This window comes from Alnus glutinosa, chromosome 1 (genome assembly GCF_958979055.1).
Source record: "Alnus glutinosa chromosome 1, dhAlnGlut1.1, whole genome shotgun sequence".
Taxonomy (NCBI): domain Eukaryota; kingdom Viridiplantae; phylum Streptophyta; class Magnoliopsida; order Fagales; family Betulaceae; genus Alnus; species Alnus glutinosa.
The window spans coordinates 52,998,182-53,020,809 of NC_084886.1; the positions used below are offsets into that span (position 1 = coordinate 52,998,182).

General features: G+C 37.1%; 2 protein-coding genes across 2 annotated transcripts; both read right to left on the reverse strand.

The window, feature by feature from the left end:
• Nucleotides 1-730: 730 nt before the first annotated feature.
• Nucleotides 731-3,457, reverse strand: LOC133862774 (uncharacterized). The gene is made up of 5 exons (XM_062298648.1): nt 3,307-3,457; nt 1,976-2,071; nt 1,410-1,877; nt 1,272-1,327; nt 731-1,164 (listed from the first exon to the last, which is right to left on the reverse strand). The coding sequence occupies exons 2-5, from the start codon at nt 2,031-2,033 to the stop codon at nt 934-936; spliced, it is 813 nt and encodes a 270-aa protein (XP_062154632.1). The 5' UTR covers nt 2,034-2,071; nt 3,307-3,457; the 3' UTR covers nt 731-933.
• A 14,028-nt stretch (nt 3,458-17,485) lies between these two features.
• Nucleotides 17,486-20,054, reverse strand: LOC133858311 (scarecrow-like protein 8). The gene has a single exon (XM_062293768.1). The coding sequence runs from the start codon at nt 19,848-19,850 to the stop codon at nt 17,874-17,876; it is 1,977 nt and encodes a 658-aa protein (XP_062149752.1). The 5' UTR covers nt 19,851-20,054; the 3' UTR covers nt 17,486-17,873.
• Between the last annotated feature and the right edge of the window lie 2,574 nt (nt 20,055-22,628).

Sequence of the window (22,628 nt, forward strand, 5' to 3'; positions counted from 1 at the left end):
TATTGGATGTTATTTCTGGCTCTCCTAACTTAAAAAAAAATAAATAAATAAAAAATGGATAATTTCACAAAAAAGTATTGAATTAGACACCGTTTTGACGAAATTGTTCTGAACTAACAAACGTTTCAAATTAGGGTTGCCAAGTTTTCAAAAGTCTCACTTAAGGTTACTCTGTTAGAACATGCTGTTAAATCCTCCCAAAATTCTCAAAATACCCTTATATTTATTTTTATAAAAAAAAAAAATTATAAAAATTGTCAAAGATTCTTGCATGGGTATTTTTGTAAATTTCGTTAAATTTTGACAACACCTAAATCCTAGCATTTAAAATAAATAATAATAAAAAAAAAAAAGGTATTTTTGATACTCCATTAGAACTTAACAGCAAATCCTAATAGGGTACCCTTAAATGAGACGTTTGAAAACTTAGCTACCCCAATTTGAAATGTTTAATAGTTTAATACCCTTTCGTCAAAACGGCATATAATTCGATACCTTTTTGTGAAGTTATTCCTAAAAAATATATATGATTATCGTTAGTGAATATGTATATTTTAGTTAAATTTTTTATGTTTAAGTCAAAACAAACGGATTCATAAGTCATACGTTTAAAGTCACCAAAACCCAACAACTATGCTTGCTTCGTTACAATCGTTCATCCAATCAATAGAATAATCAAAGATAAGGGAAGAAAAGGAGAATAAAGAGCCAAGTTCTAAGAAAGGCAACATTTCTAAACAGCTAAGCAAAAAATATCCGTTCTTGGTTTACACTAAAATAGTGCACAACACACTAAAACAGTGAAGTTCAACATTCTAGCAGGTAAAAGAAGAGTATGGGATTTGAAAGTCTTCATTACAATCCAAAACAACATATTCTTGCCACAGAATTTTTACACCAACGGAACAGCCATTCTACACAAGGGAAACCAGTTCAATGCCTTGGCAATTCTGGAGTCTCCATCAACTTAAAGTTGATGAAGTCGCAGTCTTTCCAGAGTGTGGAATAACTGGGTGATTTTGGGGTCATGCAAGGAGGTGGTGGAGAGGCAGGCCTGCTTGACAACAGCTCATGCTTCCAAGAAGATCCTCCATCTTCAATCAGCTGCTCAGCCATATCTTCCAATTCAAGGTGGTACTTCTTCAGAGAGTTTTCAGGCTGAATCTACAGAGGGAGAGTATTTTTTCAGTAAAGAATCCCTTGAGAAAATCTTTAAAAACACACAAAAAAGACTAGGAAATTTTTCTCAAAGGGAGATAATGCAAACTGACCTTCAATTTTCTTGACACTGATGGTGCACATGGAGTTGCTAGGTATTTCGAATGATCTAAAACATAAAATAATCAAATGTCTATACAAAACTACATAATAATAGATGCTTGTGTATATGTGTGTAAATTTGATATTACCATTGTCTAGTCCAACTGTCTTCAGAAATTCATCCATGTCCATAGACTTAGTCTGTGCTTTAATGCACTCTTGATGATTGTGCAGAAATCGTTCTTCAGCAATAGCACTGACATGATGAAGTGGTTTCTCTGCCACAACACCGAGCTTCAGGTTAAGATTCTTGTTTAGTGCCTCAGCATGCAGATCTGCCTTGCCAGAGTTTGAAATGTCAGAAAGCGCTTTCCTGCTACCCGTCTGCAACTTCGCTGAGGCTTTAGAGATGCTTGTCTTTTTGTTTGTAACATCTCTGATTTTAGAGGCACCAGAATGTTCATCAATAAAAGTGACATTCTTCGAAGTTTGCTTTTTCGGTGCCCGATTTAGAACAGGCTTCTCTGAGTTTGATAAATCACTAAGTGGTTTCCTTGCACCAAGCCCTCCTTTCCTCTCTGCTTTATGGACATTGGTCTTTCCCCCAACAGAAGCACCTGCCATAGATATCATAAGGTTAGACTAAAATAGCCCTAGTGATTAGTGGAGAGCAATGAGTAATTTAAACATTGCACAGAAAGCATAGGTAGCGTACCATTGTAGTGAACATTAAAGTTTTGATCTTGAATCAGACGACCAGCTTGCATCGCCATTCTTGATTTTTGTGGGAATGGAAGATTCACTTGCTTGGCTTTTTAGGAAACGGAAATTCACCATTAGACTTTTTCCTTAGGTAGAATAAGTTCTAGGTAATAAATACTAATTTCTCTGAAATTATAGTTACTATTATATCCCCAAATGCTTCCCTATATTTGTACAAAAGGATAGAGAAATAGAGGATATAATTCAGAGACATTTTTCTCTAACATTCCTAATTCACTGCCGGATATTGGTCAAATAAGAACAAAATTAGTATAATGACAGGTGCTCAAACGGAGATAGATTGCAAGAAAGTAGCATCTAGGCTTACTCATCTGAGAAACAAAAGAAGAAAATAAGTAGAAGATATAGGTTCAGTTCATCTCAACACAACATATAACCTCCAAAGGGGGCACCATCAATGTTCTGCAGAACATGTAGAATAACCACCTTTTACCCAAAATCAACCTCTAAGCAATGTGCAAGACCAGAAAAAAAAAAAAAAAAAAAAAAAAAAAAAAAAAAAAAACAGACTTTCTTTTTTGTTTTCTATTTGAGGGTTGCTTTTTCTGAGTCGGAATCTTGTAAATTCACCAAACCTCAATTTCGATACAAAATTCAAAGAATTACATTTCCATATTCCTCAAAAAGAAAAGCAAGTCTTTCATCAAGAACCCTCTATAAGGACACGGAGAAAACCCGAACGAAATAGAAAAATAGAACATTGTTAACACTTATATTCTCTTGGCTAGAATGGGTGGGTCCTCAGTAAAGAAAATCAAGGACTTAAATATATGGTTTGCTTTTCATTCATTTTCTTCTCCTATTCTTCTTGGCAACCAAACAAAGCAAGATTATTTTCTTGTTTTTCCAAATTTCGTTTTGAGTGCTTGGAACCCTAAGTGTTCGGCTAAAGAAAATACCCCCAGCCCTTATCATGAGAACGCAAAAAGAAAGCCTTTCTGTGAATAAAAAATAATATAATTCTCCTAATTTTCATTCATAAGCCTCAAGATCCTCTAGATATTCAAACCCCCCCATTTTTGGGGTTTCGCCAAAACACTTACCCTCTGTTTGGTTGTTAAGAAAACGGGGAAAAAACAAAGATAACAGGGCAGAACAGTGAAATTGGACCCTTAACTTCCTCAAATTTCTGACCTTTTCCCATCAACCAAACAGGATAATCATTCAAACAGTTACAGAGAAACACTATTTGAGTTTCAATCAGATCGAAAAGACCAGAAAAACCAACCAAAAAAAAAAAAAGCACTGAGAAGGAGAACTCACAAAGTGATTTCAAGAATGAAAGATTTCTTGCTTTGATTTTTGGATTTTCTTTAAGTTTCTCGTCGATTTTCTCGCTTTTTCCCTGCAAATCCTCTGTTTCTTAGTAGACAGTTTTCGAAAGTGGGTCATTCAAATTGGGCTGGTCACGGAAATAGAGGGCAACGTGGTTCCAACTTCCAACGGTAACAATTTTGATCTTCTTTTACACTATTACCCCTCGTTGAGAGAGGTACTTACGGATATAACCTGTACATCGTTAGAGGTCCAATAATAATAGAGAAATGCTATAGTTCTTATTTTTTTAAAAAAAAAAAACTCTCAAAATTAGTTCTTGAGTGGTGTGTGATCATCCTATTCGAGAATCATTTGAGAATTAACTTTCAGAAAAATAAAATAAAATAAATAATAAGGGTGCGTTTGGAATTGCGATTTCGTAGACAATAAATGCAATTTTAAATCAAATCGCAGAACATAAATCGTTTGGGAACTGCGTTTTTAAAAATTGCGATTTAAAAAAGCAGATTTTCTGATGGTACTTTTTTAAAAACGCAGAATTTTAAAGATAAATTCGCGATTTTAAAGGCTAAACTGCGATTTTGCCAAACACTTAACTGCGTTTTAAAAATCATTTTTTTCAAATCGCACATTTTAAAATCGTTATTTTAAATCGCACTTTTTAAAATCGCAAACTCAAACGGACTCTAACTATAACACTTCTCGTAATAATATACCAATCTCGACTCTACAAGTAGGCCAAGCGGGTCAATAACATTCCAAACATAAATTATCAACGATTCAATTTGAATTAGTTTTTTACCACTTCTTTTGCTATTAATCAAAATATATGGAATTGATTAATATACATATGGAAGTACTTTAATGAAATCTTGGCAAATCAAATCGTTAAGCTTTCGACTCGAACTAATTGCACTTTGTACCAAAACAATTATTTTACCACTTGATGCGTTTTAAGAGTGTTTGTCGTTTTGGGGTTGATAAAGTATTTTGGTGTAACATAAAATATTATGCATGTCCACTATCAAATGGTATAGTGATGTGAACCAATTAATACAAAACACATGAATGGATAGGTTGGTTGTTCCGAGTGAACCAAGAACTCTCAAAAAACACAGTGAGACTGTATTTTACTTAATAAAATTCAACATAACATATATTCCATAATCTTTCCTTTAAATACACAATAAAGCTAGCAAACTCCCCATAGGAGTGTAACTCTATTCTAAATAGAGTTATCACATACATTCAGCTAGATAACCTATTGCTATTCAAATAAAACTTTAAATGAAAACTGAAAAACGGAAATTGACTTATAAGAAAATAAATAGCAAGTGTGTGCACAAAGTGTCAACAAAAATAACAATGCGAAAAATAAATGACACAAGAATTTTTGTTAACGAAGTGAAAACTCAAGATGAGAAAAACCACTTCGAGACAGCCAAACCCAGGATATTCACTATTCAGAAGACAAAGCTAACAAAGCAGTAACACTCACATACGCCTGATGCAGTGGTCGTACCTTGCCCTCTAACGTGTAACCCAATACGAACGCTTCCCAACCAGGTTTCCTACCTGAAGGGGTCTTCAATGGAATCCTTTACCTTAGGGCCGACCCCTAAGATATACTTCAGTTGTAGCACAGCAACAGCACACTTGCAATGGCTTGAGAGACAAATCAGCTCCAATAATCTTACAAATAACTCTCTAAGCTCTGATGGAATTCAATACCGAATTCTTGCAGTTCTCAATGCCTAAGGGCCTCTATTTATAGGTTCAGGTTCACATGGGTGATTGCTGTAAAATATATAGGCGTCGTCCGGACGGTGGACATGGGCCGTCTGGACTGACAACTGTGCGACTAGAAATTCCAAGATTTTCGCTAAAAATCTTTCATGCTTGAGAGCCACGTCCGGACGGTGAGACACTATCTTCTGGACGGTCGCACATCCGCTGTAAGTAATTTTCATATAAGGTTCCGCGCGTTCGGACCATGGTGGATGGCCGTCTGGACTGTTAATCTTCAACACGCAATTTCCATATTTACTGTGCACACGTCCGGACCATGAAAGGCAGGCGTCCGGAAGGTTGAAGTCGAATCTGCAATTTCCGTATCTGTTGAACACACGTCCGGACCATGCTGACAGACGTTTGGACGGTTGAATTTGAATTGCGATTCTTGCCTTAAGGAGAAGCGCGTCCGGACAGAAATTCACGTCGTCCGAACGGTTGCAGCAATCTTCCCATATATAATTTTGGAAAGAATCGGAAGCTTGATCGAATACTGAAGGGCGTTCGGACGAGCTGCTGAGTCGTCCGGACGGATGCAAGCTGGAACAGAAGCTTCTCGATACAGTGAAGGGTCCGGACGAAAATACACATCGTTCGGACGGATGATGCTTGGTCTGTCGGGCGTCCGGACGGTATGGCAAGTTGTCCGGACAGATGGGCATTCGGACGGGATGACACGGTCGTCTGGACGGCTGACAGGGAACCGATTCTTCTAACTTGTACACAGTGCAGATTTTCTGAAACACTTATGAATAGTGGAATCCCTGTTAAAAAGCACATTTACAAACAAGTGATTTTGACCAACCAGAATGAAGCCAATTACAACCTAACAAAAACAACTACTATTACTCGTCTTCTCTCACTATAAGAGATAAGACTCTTATTCAACTACTACTCCTACTAGATATATCTACAACTTAGATATAGATGTAATCTTTACAAATTAGGATCATATCATATAGTGCCTGATAGAGTTGAAATTTGTTGGCTACTTCAGACATTTCTTCCATTCCGACATTCTTATTTTCTATTTTTCATGCACAAGTTCAGCGATAAAGGTTTAGAGGTTTGTCGAGGTGAGCAAGCGGAAGATACCTATGATGATTAAGTCAATAAGACTATTAGGGCAAGCGGACTCTCTTAGTTTAAAGAGTTTTTAGTATTTAGTAAATATAAGATACATTGTGTATTAGGTAATTAAGGGTTTATCTTTCTTCTAATACGTCTACTTACCTTCTCAATTACTAGACAAGTACCCTATATATGCACCTCTTTGGCGCGTGCCGTCCCATAACTAGGTTGCCTTTGATAGTCATGCAAAGGTTGCTTATCGACTTTGGCCAAAGGTGTAAAGATCAAGAGAATAAATAAGGAATTTAGTAATTAATAAATTACATTTATTAAATGGATGGGACAAATAATTATATTCTAGGTAATAATATTTATGTTATTAAAAATAAAATAAGCCTTAGGTGAAATAATAGAATTACAATAATGATAATAATAATAACGGGTCTTAATGCAATAAATAATAAATTAAATGGGTAGTGAGTAGTTAAATTAAATGTGGGGTTATATATCAAATATTAAAATGATAGGATTAATAGATTTGGAGGTCCTACTGTAATTAATAGAAGTTGTGGTTTTAAAATAAAAAGAAATCTCTCCCTTGCCACGTGGCATTACCCAATTGGTTGGGAGGATTTCATTATTCCCTCTCAGCCACTCACATCGCGCCATTTGTCCCCACCCTATCCCTTTCCTTTTCTTTTCTTCTTTTCTCTCCTTCTCCATCACGCACGGCCTCTTCTTTCTTCCTATTATCTTTTCTTCTCCCACCCAACACCATCACCTTCTCCCTCTCCTCTCTCTATTTCTCCCATATGTTCCTTCCTCTCTTCTCTTTCTTATCCTTTCATCAACAGAGAGGGAAACATCGAGAGAGGCGATCGAAAGATCGAGAGAAACCAAGACCCATGAACCCGTGAGGCTTGTCGAACCCGATCGGTGTGCTGGGTTGTTGCCGGTGTCTAGAGGAGCGACGATGGTTGAACCAGGGACGGATTCTGGTCAACCCAGGCTCGATTTCCGGTGGGTTGACGGCAGGTCGCCTATTGGTGTGCTTTTCGGTGAACCCAGTGATGTTTTTCGATGATTTTTGAAGAATTTCCAGTAGGTAATTTCAAATAGTTTTTCAAAGTTTACTTGGGTTATAGATTGTTAACTTGTGTTGGATTATTGTTGATGGTGTTTTTCCAGAAATGTTAACCCATGTGATTAGCCGAGTATTGTCCTGTTCTTGGTGGAATATTAGTTTTGTTTTGTTGTGATGATTTTTGGTATGGAATTTCTATGAGTTTGTCCTATAATGAATGAGTCTTCTCTTTGGGTTTTGTAACTACTGATTTTGTAGTGATTTAATGGATTATTATTTGGAATTTGGCGTTGGATTTTGAGTATGTGACATGGTAGAGTTTTTGATTGAAGATGGATTATAATTTTTGGCTGTGGTTGGCCGAATGGTGCATTTCCTATAGGTTTTGGGATTTGATGATATTAGTCTATGTTTAATGTTCTAAATGGGAGTAGTAAATTGGTGATGATGTGTATGGAATTTAGAAGATGAGTTGTGATTTGTTGAAGAGATTGACTCTATGTGTTGAAATTGTCAATACCCATTGGTTTGTGACTTTATTGTGATATCGTGATGTAATGGCTAATTATTGTTGAGGATTATTGTTAATGAGGTGCTTTCTTTGGAACCGATTGGGAGTTGGATTTGTGGATTGGTTGACTAGCATGTTGATGTTGGAATTTTGGTAGTGTTAGTTGGTGTTCAATATGCTAGAGTGGATTGATGATTTGATATTGGTAATATGACTAATAGTGGAATTGATCTTTAGTATAGGTTTTGATGTGTAGTTGGTTAATAATGGCTAATATGTTCTCCATGATATGCTTATGATGTTGGATATTTTAGGTGTTGATGAAGTTGAATTAATTTGGGGGTGGGTTGTTAATTAATAGTTGAATTCCTCATTTTAGTATTATAAGTATGGTGACTATGAGATTGTATTAGGTTGAGGTTGTAAGTAATATGGTTCTAATCTTGGCGGTAATTGGGGAATGAGTCAAAGTAGCTAAGTATAGAGCTTAATATGGATAACAAGTGAAGATAGCTAAAATAAATTCTAGAACCCATCTATGCCCATAGGTTTAATAAAGAGTAAAGTATAATCCTTAGCTTTGATGTTTATGTATATGCCCAAAGCTTTAATAAATAAATATATTGCAATATGTGATTATAACCTAATCTAATAATTAATATGTTAAACAAGATTAGGTTTTATAATTTAAATTACCTAGATGGTTAGTAGTTAATGAGTAAAGTGTTGAATATATTAATAATTGTATTTAATGGATAAGAAACGAAATAAACTATAAACCTAAAGCCTATGGTCAAAATCAAAAGAGGACAACGATTCTAATAGAGTGTTAAAGAGCTATAGATTACTCAAATAACCCTATGTTTGTAAAAATAAGTTAGTAAGCGTATAGAAACACAAATATAATATAAATCTATGATGTGACAACTTAGTACCTAATCCACCTATCCATGTACACTAAAGTATTTTAGTATATCATCGGATTAGGTTTAAGCTTGTTAAGTGTTGTATGCATATATGTATGTATATGAATCAAATATACATTGTTAACTTAATAAATAAGTAACGTGTTACAAAAATGGATTAATAATGATAATGTGATACAATAATAATAAATAAGCTAATAAAATAGTAAATACATATTCTACTTAATAAGCATGATATAATAAGAACCTATAACCTAAATGATAACCTATTAATAGTTGAGGATACCTAGTTAGCTCTAGAAGCGAGTAAAACGACGTGTGAGCATGTAGGTAGTTTATGTGTCGTGAGGGTATAAGTTCAATATAGTAGTCTAACGTTATCAATGTTTGCAGGACTGTGTCATTATTGGAGACTTCTATTGGCTCTCCAATATTGAGTTCAAGTAACTAGAACAAGGGAGAAATGTTGGAGTTATGAGTCCTATGCAACTAAGGTGAGTATTCTACTAATTGAGAAAAGTTACTTTTTATGTATTTTATAGAAATGCAAATAATATATTTTTCATATCGAACCAACAATATGTTAATTATATCTTTTGGATGTTTTGAGTAGTTTTAATTATGTTGAAATATGACAATAATGTTTATGTGATTTAAGATGAGTTGAGATATGAGTATGAAATATGTTTGGTGTCTTGAGATATGATTTGAAGTGTTTTATTACCTACTGCGGTTGAAATTTTAAGCTATGTTGTTATGCCTGTTGCGGTTGGAGATTTAAGTTATGCAAATTGTGTTTGAGAAAAATGACATGTTGAATTGTTTATGTTTTACGAAGAAAGCATGTGTTAAAGGTATGACCATGAAATTAAATGTATAGTATTTGAGCATGAGCATTGAGCATGAAACGAACAAGACCGGGGTTCAATTCCCTTTGGCAAACGAACAAGACCGTGGTTCAAATCCCTTTGGCAAACAAATAAGACTGGGGTTCAATTCCCTTTGGCAAACAAACAAGACCGGGGTTGACCATAGTTCAATTCCCTTGGCAAACGCAAAACGACAAATAGAACAAGAAACATAAACAAGCATGCATAGCATTTGTTTTATGATAATTGAATCGTTTTCACGTTATGATATATAGTAGTTTTATGCTAGACGTATTAGTATGCATAAGAGTTTCAATGGGAAAGAACTTATGTATATTTCTATCGGATGGTTACATGATTTAAATGCCATTGTTTTCGAAGTCTCACTGAATCAAAAGTAATATAGTAGGTGAGGATGTATATAGCTATTTCCAACAATGGAACTTCTACGTATAAGCTCAGCTGCGTAGTATGCTTTAAATGTTTTCTATTTGTCGGTGTTTGCTATATCAGCCATGGGGGTTTTTCAAATAAAAGTTTATAAAATTGGTAGCTGTAATAGTGTACGCATGACTATAAAAGAAAAGTTGGTTCTTTACGAAAACTCAGTGAATAGTATACTTCTGAGGTCTTAGTGTATTTATTTATAATAAGACGGTGGGCTCATAATTTCACCTATATGGATGTGGCAAACCCCCACAACCGTATAGATGATGTTTCTTTGGCTGCAGGTACTTCGGTCTTAGTTGATGATGTAGTAGAAGTGTACTTGGGATATTATGACCGAAGCTCACCGCTACGGTCGTGATTGTGGACCATGGGCGTCCTCTGTTTCATGGGTTTGTTTATGGCTTGTGACGCCTGTGTCACTTGTTATTGTATAAGCCGTTTATGTTATGTATTTAATTTGAGAAAAGACTTAAATAGATAGATGTAATAATAGCTCTTGATTATGATTAATTTATGATAGATGTTTAAGATATGATTTTCGCTATTAGGTTTATGTTTTTCGCTGCATAGTAGATATATGTTATACTATGATTTACCAAGTACATATTATGGGTACATATTATGGGGTATGTACCATATGTTGGCTTTGCGACATATCGCCGTGCCACTGTGAAAATCTGTTTATATTTTAAGAGATTAATGTATATGCAAATGTTTTGTATAAAAAGAAAAAAGAAAAAAAGTGTCGTCACAGAAGGAGTGTCCTTGCGCCTTATTACGGGTCAACTGGCACATGCTCATAGGGGTGGGAAAAAACTCGTGGATCCGCCCCGCCTAGAAAATTCATGTTTTTAGTTGTTTTTTGTGGGTATGGGTCCAAAAACGGTAGACCTGTGCGGGGCGGGGCAGATTGTGGGTTGGGGTTTTTTAAAATCCTGAGGACCCGCCCTGCATGAAGAAAATCATAAAACAAAAAACCCCTTACTTGCATAAGTTCTTAACCTTAGCGCCGCCCCTCTTCATTTTTTTCATTCTTTTCATTCTAGTTCCTACCCTTTAGCCCTAGCACCACAGCCCGCACCCAGTCCCCGTCCTCCGTTCTGGAACGTCGAGAGCAGATCTCTCTTCATCTTCCTCTTCTTTGCCCAAACTTGCCCTGCCCCGTTGAACCCGCACCCCTGCCCCACATGAACCCGCTCTAGTGTGAATTTCCTTTCTTTTATGCGGATTGCGGGTGAGAAATTCTCAACTTGCAAGGGTGCGGGGCAGGGGAAAAAAAGGGCGGAAATCCGCCTCCCTATGCCCACCCCTACATGCTCCTCAAACGAAGGAGGTGAGAAAAGCATTTAATGCCTCATATGTTCTGTGGACAGTATGAATAAGAGATGTCATAAATGCGGCAAGCAATCCCTAGGTATTATGTTGATGTAGTAGTTGTTTTCCTCTTTCTCTAGGTAATGGAAGAAATCTTACATTACGCAACTATTCCCTTTGTTGGGTGCAGCGAGCTATTGGGGAGAGTTGAGAAACCTAATTGGCCAGGGTAAATAACCCCGGCCAAATGGGTTGGATTCGGACCCATCAGTGCCTATTTGTAATTTGGCCAGAACCAAATATTGGTATGGCATTTTAGTGGTTTATAAAACATGGGAAACTTGTTGTTATGTAAACAGATGATATCTGTCCATACATATATATATATTGGTTTTCATGTTAACCGAAAATGACCCGTTTGAAGATTCAACTTGGTTCTTTCTTCTACATGTAGACTTTGAAATGTACAACATTTTATTGAAAAAAAGTTGAATCTCTTTTAAATGGTCAACGAGGCTTTCAAGTGGGGAATATCCTAGTGCACCCTTCTTAAGCATCTATATATTAATTTGTATGGTTAGAGGATAAGTACAAAGATTTATGCTAATTCAGAGCCACGCGTAGAGTATTGACTATTGAGTTAGGTGTAAGCAGAGCAGTTGATTTTGGATTTTTGATGAAGAACATACATGTGTGCATTCCCCTGCTACGGCTCTTATAGGCTGCTTATTATGCATTTGAAAAATTAGGTACACGTACGCTAGCTGGTGTTCTAGTCTTTTTACACAATGGTCGGATGGTCCGACCCGACCATGAAAGCAATCTTTTTCTTTTCTTAATATATATATATATATATTTGATATTTCTAATTATTTGACACAACTCAAGTTATTTATATATATAATATATATTTTCTAATGGAAAATTGATCTCACAAAGCCAATATATATATAGTTATAGTAATTTAAGACTTTTTTATTTTATTTTATTTTATTCAAACGGTTAAAAAGTACCTGAATTCCCTCACCCATAAAACTTTCACGAATCTTGAATTTTGGAGTGAACTGAACTCCAAACCTAAAAAAGTTATTCGTTTTTTTAACACTTCTTTAAGCAACCATTATTCAGATTATGACATTTTTAATCGCTTTGTCAAAATAATCAGGTAATGCCACCAAGCAAATATAAAGGGTATTTTAGTAACTACCCCAGCACTTAAAGTCATCTTTACTTGCTGTCATCCTAGGATTTAGGTACATGCTAAAGAAACTGTACTATTCTCCCAATATATAATACAAGTCACATGCTTAATTTATCCTTAAATAAATTTTATTAAAAATAATAATAAAAAAAATAAATTAAACATGCCACATCAGTTGAGCATTGTAAAAAAATACAAAATAACACTATTTTTATAAACCTTATGTTGGGGAAATATCACTCTTTGACTTTGGGAATAGCGCTTCTTGTTGAGTGGGCCCAATCAGGATATCACCGTGATTACGTGGATGAGTCCAAGTAGTGTAAATGACAAATCTATTAGAATGGATACAGTCCCGATCATTGAAAAAACGCTTGAACCCTGGTATGGGGAGAGTTATGGGATATGTGAGAACCCGGACCATGGACTCTTGGAGTTAGAGGAATGGGGATTGTAAACATTTATTAACCTTTGTACTTAGTTGGTCAAATCAAGTTAAATGATTGACAAATTGCAGACGCTAAAATGTCTTCCATAGTCCATACCGGGAACACTTTAGAATGTTCAATTGTCGTCCATAAGACTACTCACACGTGGCAACAATTAATGCGGATGACTTCTAAGGTTAAAATGGTAAGCATGAGAAGAACACGCCCATATACATAGAATGTTTTTTAAAAAAGAAAAGGGTATTGGAACTGATTTTTCAACAACTTCATTCACTCTCTCATAAAAGTCCTTATTGACTTAACTATGGGAAGTGGTGTCGCCGGCAAACTCCCGACAAGCCTTTACTTTTTTTACAGGTATTTACATTCCTTCAGTCAAAAAGACCCAATCAAAGTCTAACACATCATCGTTTGGAAACTGTCCCTAACACCTTACTAAGGAGCTCTTATCACTGTGCCTCCAAGAGCATCTTGAGACAATACGTGTGAATTTTCACATTGCACGCATGTTTAGGTCCCCTCCTAATTGGGGTATAGCGGATAAGGTGTTATTATGCTTATGCCCAAGTAAAAAGTTTCAGATTATCTCTCTTTCCATCCATTTTTGAGTAGAAAAATTAAAATTAAAATTAAAATTCGATTCTAGTTCAAAGGATAAGGAAAAAGATTAGAATAGTTTGTTACTTGGCAAATGAAAATCTAAAAAGAATTTCTAATAAATAAATAAAAATATTGCCTGCATCAAGTATACAAATGGTTGGTGATTCTTCATAATTATTTTTGTCCTTGTTGGAGACACTTCCCATAGTTCCATGCCTCCTAAATCTGCCATGGAACGGGCATAATATTTTATGTAAAAAATTGGCATCAAGCATTCAAGCATGAGAAATATGGACAACATACATATTATAGCCAAAAAAATGTCAAATCTGACATGATTAGTCTTAATTTTTATTTCAATTTTTTTAAAGATTATAATTATTAATCGATTTTTCTATAATTTGTAAATTTGTTCAAAATTTTTAAAAGTTCATTTAAGATCACTTTTAATTTGCGATTTAAAAAATAATAATTTTAAAATATACGATTTAAAAAAAATAATTTTTAAAATCAGAGTTAAACATTTGACAAAATAACATATTAGCCTTTAATATTATGTATTTTCAAAAAAACATACCCTTGTATTCGATTTGAAAAGGCAGATGCATGTGTTTTTAAATCAAAATTTTTTTAAAACACAATTTCTAAACGATTCATTTTTTGTGATTTAGTTTAAAATTGAACTTTTTGTCTATGAAATCACAATCTAAAATGCACTCGTAGACGCATGCAATATATATTCTTAATTCTTCATATATTCAAAATTTGAAGGTTTTTTTAGCCCAGTTTGTTTCGAGTTAAAATAATTTTTAGAAATAATTTTTTTTTCTCTATTTTAGAGTGTTTGACGCAGTGTAAAATATTGGTCAACTGAAAATATAAGAAAATAATATCCAAATGGTATACGCCTCTTATCTATGTAAACAATTTTCCGCCTCTCTCTTACACCCCTAAACAAGCAATCGTACAAGGACCCTTATGGGGCTTACTTGCCTGGCAGGTCTTGATTTGCCCAAAAACTTGCTTAGGCAAGTGGACTCTTTCACAATTGTCTACACAAATTGCAAGCAATTTAGATATGCAATTGATCTCAAATCTCAATCACACCTTCAATGGCCTTTTAGTGTCATATATTCTATTCATTTGTAGTTCTCTTTCTCGTAACTTCTAAAATTATATGAAAATATAAGAAATATTTGACAATTTTTCTATGAGCTAAACACCACAAAATGTTTTTCAATTCATTTTCAAATATGAAAACAAACAGGAAAAGAGAAAAAAAAAAAAAAAGAAAAAAAAAAAAAGAAAGAAGAAGATATTTTACTCCAAAACAAAAGCTTTGCTCCAAGTTTGTTCACTATAACCACGTCATATCAGGAGCCCTCTTTGCTTGCGGCTTACTAGGACCGGAAATGTCTAATAAAGTGCTTCGTACAAGTGCGCACTAAGTTAGAAATAATATCATCCTTTTTGCACTAAATATGTAATAAATATAATAATTAGATATAACGTTCATATCAAAGATTTAATTTGTGTACACTAATTTATAAAATAAATATCATCCTTACTGTTCCAAATATCACCGTTATATGAAAACTTTATAGCGGTCTCGTCATTCAAAGAAAAAAATAAAATAAAGGTGAACAAATATTACATTGAATTTTGGTAATTATTGTAATAGATGTGTTTAAGAGTAATTTTACTCTAAGTCGAATTGGAGTAGTAGTCTCAATTCCGGTCTAATAAGGACTCTTTAAAGAATCTGGTCAACAACCAAATTTTCAATTGAATGGTGATAGAATTTTCAGACCAAATTAAATTCTAAGCACTTTTAACTTAAATCAAATTTGATTTCACCTCTCGAAAACTCATACGGTAAAAAAAAAAAAAAAAAGCAGATACGTCATTATTGATGTCACTGCATTGAAAAGATCACCTATAAGCGTACAAGAGCATTATAAATAATTCGGTTTATTGGTGGTTTTGAAAAGAAATATCTTGAAGCAAAGGTTTTTATTTTTTATTTTTTATTTTTTTTAAGCGAAATGAAGGGTTTTGACTTTACTAATACAAGTACCGTTTCTTCCATCTTACTTTTGGGTGACACATAAATATGTGATAATCTATTCAGCCCATCAAATCCAACAGTCTCTGCTGGACATTATTGTTGTTCTGTATCAAAGTATTTCATTTTTAATTACCTCATTGAATAAAGATTTAATTGCGACAACAAAGCAAAGGCCAAAGGGGGAGAAGAAGAAAGAAGAGGAGAGGAGATGGAGATAGGCCCAGGCTAATACAGAAAGATTCCATTACCATCTGTCAAAAGGCATGATGATAAAAGCCTCAATTACTTGCCATTTTATTATGCATTTAATGTTTCTCCACCACAAAAAGATTTCTCTTTCTCATTACCATCCGCCATCATTGTAGTAATTTTTAAAGCTCTCAATCACCTCCCATTTAATTGTGCATTTATGTTTCACCCAAAACAATATACTGCCCTAATTTCTCTACACTACAACACTTCCTTCCTTTCCCAGTACTCAGTAGTGAATAATTGCTACTGTCGACTGTCATTTATTTATTTTTATAAAAAAGAAAAAAAGAAGAAAAGAAAAGAAAGAAAGAACTGGAAGCTACACCTAGTGCGGTTAGCAGGTCGCGTATGTCTGTTGATTATGATATTGCTGTGGTTAGGTAGCAGGAAATTTTGAGGTGGTTCGTGAAACTTTTATCACACTTCTCCTATTTATCTAGTGGTGGCCATCATGAGTTTTGCAACACAATATTGGTTTCGAACATCGACGCTCTGATCTAGAAATAAGGAGAGCATGTTTCTACCACATCTTTTTCTTTTCTTTTTTGGTCTTAATCTAGGTAATCTGTGAAGAACAAGGAGAACCAATAGACGAGCTTATGTTTTGTTTTTTTGTCTAAGCAAGGACAAGGTAAAAATTAAGGGGAAAGGAAACAATACATCAGGTAAAAAATACAAAAGCCGGGTGGGGCGTTTCAATAAAGACCATACTACAATTAATTATACAGTGCCAAAATAAAAAAACCCCTAAATACTACTATTAATCGGCAACTCATTGAAGGCCAAGAAAGAGGCAATCTAAGATGAGGGTCAATAGGGACAATTCAGAGGCGGATCTATCTAAAACAGCACATGCTGCAGTAACAAACAAACTTGAAAATCATATTATTTTTCACACCAATTAACTAACATAACATATTTTAAGTGCCTTCTTCAAAAATAAAAAGCCATTCAAAATATAGTACTACTTGATAAGAAATAGATATGAAAGAGTAGAATTAATTTTTTTCTTTATTATCCTCATCCCTCCCCCCACGATTTTAGGTGCACGAAGGTCGTCATAGAGCACTTGACTCTCTATAGTATTAACTGCAAAACTTGTCTTAATCATATATCTATATATAAAATGCATTTTATAGTATTTGGCAAAAACACAATTAGGGGTTTTATCAAAGGCCAAAAAAACATGTTTGTTCCTATATATATACCCAAATTGAAACAGGGGATGTTTTTCAGTTTCCTCCATCCCCATGTTACATCCACTTCTTTCCACACGGGCAAAAAGCTAAATTCCTCGGGCGTTGACAAATTTGAAGGAAGCATCTTTACTTTCGTTTAACAGCGTAAACATTTGAAACAAGAAAGCATTCGGCGACAAATCAAATTTGACATTGCATGTGGACGGTCCGATATTAACACGTGCACGTGAAGTCCTACCCATCCCCAATCAAATAATTTGTAACAAAGAAAGTGAACATAAACCAAAATAAAAAATAAAAATTAAGAAGCCAATGAGACATCTACGCGCGGCAAATTAGCAAGCAATCCATCGAGGAATAACGAAAACTCCCCAAAAAGTAAATGAAAACTCCCCATCTTAAAACCAAAAAATAATCCCATCCATACATAGAGTGGAGCCCTCCATCCATTTGTTATTTGATGGCAATCCATATACACCACAAAAGTCAGCCATATACACACCAAACACCTACTACTTTCACTGGCGCGCACAACCAAATGATAAATAAAGAAATGCAGCGCACTAGAATTTTCTGGGAATCCAAACACTCTTAAATTTATTATTGTTTCCGTTTTGGTGGGCTTTTCTTTTTTCCTTTTCCTTTTATCCTTTCGTCTCCATTTTTTTTTTCTCAGGAAAACGTTAACAACATACCAATGGAGTAACAATTATAGCAATAATAACATTAGAAAGAGAAAGCCGAAGAAAGAGAAAAAAAAGGTGAAGTTAACGCCAAGCAGATGCGACGGTGAGGGCCCGGCCCATCCATCCAAAGCAAACCCCTCCGTTTTCTTCGCTAACTGTGAAACCCGGGCTGACTCGGCTCCCAACCCCATTGAGTTGCGCCCTCATCGTCTCGGCCACGTTTCGGCCCAGCGGCCTCAACTGGAACCCTGCCATGCCCATTCGGGCCCGCCACTTCCCGAACATCTCGCACCTTTCCACGCGGTCCCTCCCCTCGCACGCCACCGAGTTCCCCAACCTCCGACTCAGTCCCTCTTCCACCTTCACTCGGTTCGCGTCGTCTCTCTTCCACATCGCCTCCATCGACTCAAACATCGCACCATAGTACGCGCACGTCTCGCCCACCCGCGCCAAGAACGGCGCCGTGTTGGCGTTCATCTCTTGCTCCACCAGCGTCACCACGCGCGGCTCCATCGCCTTGACTCGCCGGAGCAGTTCGTCCCGAGGATTCTCCGTGGACACACTCTCGTCCGGCATTCTGCACAGCTTGAAAGCGAAATTCACCGCCAGTGGCTCGTCTGGCTCACAGCCCAGGGACTCGCGGGTCAACTCACCGAGTTTCTGACTCTCCGCCATCTGGAACGATAACGAAACCCCGACTTTCTCCGCTTCCTGAATCAGCATCTTGCCCACAAACTCCAGCCTCTCTCTCGCCCCATCACTATCTGAAACGGCCGTTATCTTCACGGCGAACGGCTTACCCTTCTGACGCCCCGAGAGCGCGCGCAAGAGATTCACATACAGATAACCTTGCCCGACGTCGAAGTCGATCACGTGAATTCTGTTGCTGCTCTCGGACTCTTCCTCTAATGCCGCTTCGAGAATTGCGAGGTAGGCGGCCATGAACCCTAGCTTGAAGCAGGGCGACATCTCGTATAGGAGCTGGGTCGCCTCAGCGTGTTCCTTGCTGAAAAGCTCGGCGATGGGGGGTGGGTTCTCGGACGGGTTCATGCGCGATTTCAGCGTGGCGACCATGTAGCTCATCAGCCTCTCCTCAGAATTCCCTTTGGAGTTGGAAGAGACCTGGGCCAGGCGCGTGAGGATCTCCCCCGCGGAGTCGTTTCTGCCCTCCAGAATGTTGGTCGCAGCCTCCATTAGCGACTGCTTTAAGCAGGCGGACCCAGGCGAAGGCACCGAGGAGTTGGACGAGGTCGACGACGACGTCGAGGAAGTGGGGGAGGGCGAAGTTGGTTTCGGGGTCGAACTTATCAGGTTCTGGATGGTCTCGGACCACTCACTATTAGTGCTGGTGATCACTGAAGCGGCGTCGCCTTCGTCGCCGTTGTCGTCGTCGTCGTCCAATAACTGTTTCTCCAACTCCTGGAGTCGATGATTCATCATCTTCTGCTCCGATAAATCCTGGGCGGACGACAAAAGTCTGTCTTGAGGAACCGAGCTGTTTACGGGCGTCGTCGTCATCGTAGTCGTATTCATGTAGGGAACGCCCGGTAATGTTGGAATAGTCGCAGTATTGTGTTGCGGGACAATTCTAGAATTTCCGATGGCGTCAATAGGTTGAGGTCGAAACTGTTGTTGTAGGAGGTGGAGGCCGAGGCGTTGTTGTTGTTGCGGCAACGATAGCAACAAAGAAGAAGCTTCTGGAGAAGAAGTAAGACAGGTGGGAGTGCTGGTGGAAAAATCAATGGGGGATAAAGTGGATATGGGGGAGGAGTGCTGGTAAGTCCTCCGAGGCTTGACGGAGCGGAGAAAAAGACTATTGAGCCCCGCCGGATTCTGGAACTGCGGGGTTCGGGAGTCGGCCAGGGTTCGCTTCCCGATTAGGCTGGAGGCCGCGGCTTGCTGGCGAGCGATCTGGATAGACTGGATGGACGGGTCCATATGGAGACCCGGAAGCTGGGTTCGGTAGGTCGGCGGTGGATGCTGAGGCTGGTTCGTCATGGTGGTGGATCGGCCGCTGAAAAAGTCGGGGGCCCCGCCGGCGGAAAACCCCGATGCCATCTTCTCCTTCTTTTCTCCAAGAGTATGCGTTTGTGGGGGGAGTGAGAAAGAGAGAGAGACAGAGACAGAGTTAAAGGAGTTGGTGTTTGAGGAAACGCATGGGACAAAGCGAGAAAGAGAGAGTTTCTTTCTTTCTTTCTTGAGGTTTTTAATGAATTGGATTCTTTTTTTATGATTATAACGGAGAGCTGAAGGGCTGAAAGGTGGGGGGGGCTTCCAACTAGCGATTAGCGCTCTGATTTTGGAGTGAGAAATATGAACGTGTGCCGCGTAGGGACCGACTGTGCATGCTGCCATTGCATATTGGCCGTTGGATTCCCTTGTGATCTGAATTTCTGTGATCTTTATAGAAAGTAAACGGCGATTAATTGAGTAAAACGTACTCCTTGATGACGCAATATATTTAGCTCCTTGAAAACCCCGGTTGTAAACGATCGCACGCTTTCCTTTGGCGCATGAATGGCGCGGACCGATTCGGATTTGGACAACGCACTTCTTCCTGCCCTATCCGGACGTGAGTGCTCTACACGCGCCCATTGAGAGATGCGGGGCAAACGTTTCCAAATTGATCTTTATTCGGCAGGGATCACCTCACGGGGCTGTCACAAGGGTTTCGAGAAAGCTTGCCCAAAAAACCCCCAAGAATGCAATCCAGAGCAGCACGAAAGCGACACATTCGACCAATAGGAATGGGCTTTGGGACTTCTTTACATGACGGCCCCGTGAGTTGGAAACTTCCTTGAACTGGTTCCCCGATTCGAAATTCCAATAGCTGGGTTTAGTGGTTTTTCAATGACGGGCGTTAACCGGTCGATTCCGGTGGGTTTACCGACACGAGTCGGTGGGGGTGACTTTACGTCTGAGTAGAGAATTTCAAAACCTGAAAATTGTCTACGTTGGCGTTGGCCCGACCATTAAAATAAATATACCTCCGACACGCAAAACAAATTGAAATACAACTGTTTCGGGTAATGGAATTACACATTCTTGTTGGCTCTTCTTGCTTCTAATTAACGTTATAAAAAAAAATAAAAAATAAAAAAAATAAAAAAAAACTTTAAATTATGGGCCTAGGATGAAATGACACGAATGCCAGTTAGCTTTAGTCATGTTTAGGAATTTGGCCTGTTTGGATCTTAGCTCTCGGATGGATATCCAAACAGAAGTCTTTTTTCATGATCCATCTGAACTATGCAAGATATTATTATTTGATGAATGATGTAGTCAGAATTGGTCAAGATTATTGAAACCTTTTTTTTCTTTTTTTTCTTCTTTTTTGTATTTATTTCATATTTCACGTAATATACCTCAAGAGGTAAGAAACCGAATAAGATGTTGGATTTTGATTGGAGGAAGAAAAATTGTGTTTTGGCTCCTTTTATTTTCATCTTTGGTGGCTGTTGATAAGGATATTTGTAACGAATATTGAGAAAAAGAAAAATTCCACAACCAAGCATGATGGGGCAATCTGATTACTATTCTCCAATTCGCAATTGGACCTAGTTTTGCTTTTCTGAGAATAAAAAAAACAATAAAACATTGGCAAACAAATCTTTATAATTTTACGATTAACAGTTACAGATTAACAGTTACAGGCATAAAACTTTTGGATAAATGTTATTTTATATTTTCTCAACATATTTAATTGCTTCTTTTTTTTTTCTTTGTAATTAAGATTGAATATGTTGAGAGAATGCAAAATAGCATCCCTCAAATTCGTGACGGGCAATGTGAAATGGAGCATTGATTGGTTGGCATATAAAAAGAAAGTGAAAATAAATGATAGTGCATCCAACAGGCTGTTGCTGAATCTTCCTTCCCCTTCGACAAGTAAAGAAAATAATTGATTTATATATGTTCTTCGTTCCATCAATGGTGCCATAAGTGTCGCTATGAAAAAAGTAGAGAAGTGAATGTAGTTGATCATGAAACAGCCACCGGATATAAATAAAAGTAGGTGGTGCTGCAAAATGGTTATATAAGACTTCAAATATGCCAATTGATTGTGTAATCGAAGGTTGTAGCTTTAATATAAACGAAAAAAAAAAGAGTAAAATTACAATTTTACCCTTCAAATTATCAATCATTCCATAGATAACACAACGATCTACCAAGGTTTGGACTCTGCCCCCAAACTACCAAAACGTTTGAAAAATGTCATTTTTTATGAAATATGCCTATAATACCCTAACCACATGTCATTTTCCAATTAAAAAATAATAAAAATTAAATTTAAAACTATAAAATCTTTTTTTTTAAAAAAACTAAAATTTATTATTATTATTTTTTTAAAAAAATTGGGTGTATGGCTGGTGGCTACCACCGGGTAGCATGCGAGCCACCCCCAGAGCCCGGGGGTGGCCACGCGGCCACTAGTGTTGGCGATTCGAGTTGTCGTGTCGGGTTCAGGTCAACCGCTTGACCCGACATCCCAATTAGGCCAACCCGACATGATTATTAATCGAGTTGAAACCCACAACCCGAACACGGCATAATTAACCTGTTGGGTTACACAACACAACACGATTAAGTTAACAGGTCATGTCAACCCGACTCGACTTTTTTTAAAGTCTCCCCCCCCCCGCGCCCTCCTTTTTTTGGATGCTGGAAAATCATGGCTTTTGTTTTAAGATTTTTTTAAAAAAGAGCATTTTTTTTTTTCACTAAGTTTAGTAACTTATGGTTTTTATTTTTTTTTAAACAAAACAATATATATATATAAGCCTCCCAAATTGCTAGTTATTTTGCAAGTAGCCTAACGAACTACCAACGCTTAAA

Bases quoted from the DNA above. Each gene is read 5' to 3' on its own strand.
- LOC133858311 (XM_062293768.1), bottom strand. From the start codon at position 19,850: ATGGCATCGGGGTTTTCCGCCGGCGGGGCCCCCGACTTTTTCAGCGGC.
- LOC133862774 (XM_062298648.1), bottom strand. From the start codon at position 2,033: ATGGCGATGCAAGCTGGTCGTCTGATTCAAGATCAAAACTTTAATGTT. The intron at 1,878-1,975 runs GTACGCTACCTA...TATCTATGGCAG, and splicing joins CTTTAATGTTCACTACAATG to GTGCTTCTGTTGGGGGAAAG. The intron at 1,328-1,409 runs GTAATATCAAAT...TTTATGTTTTAG, and splicing joins GACAGTTGGACTAGACAATG to ATCATTCGAAATACCTAGCA.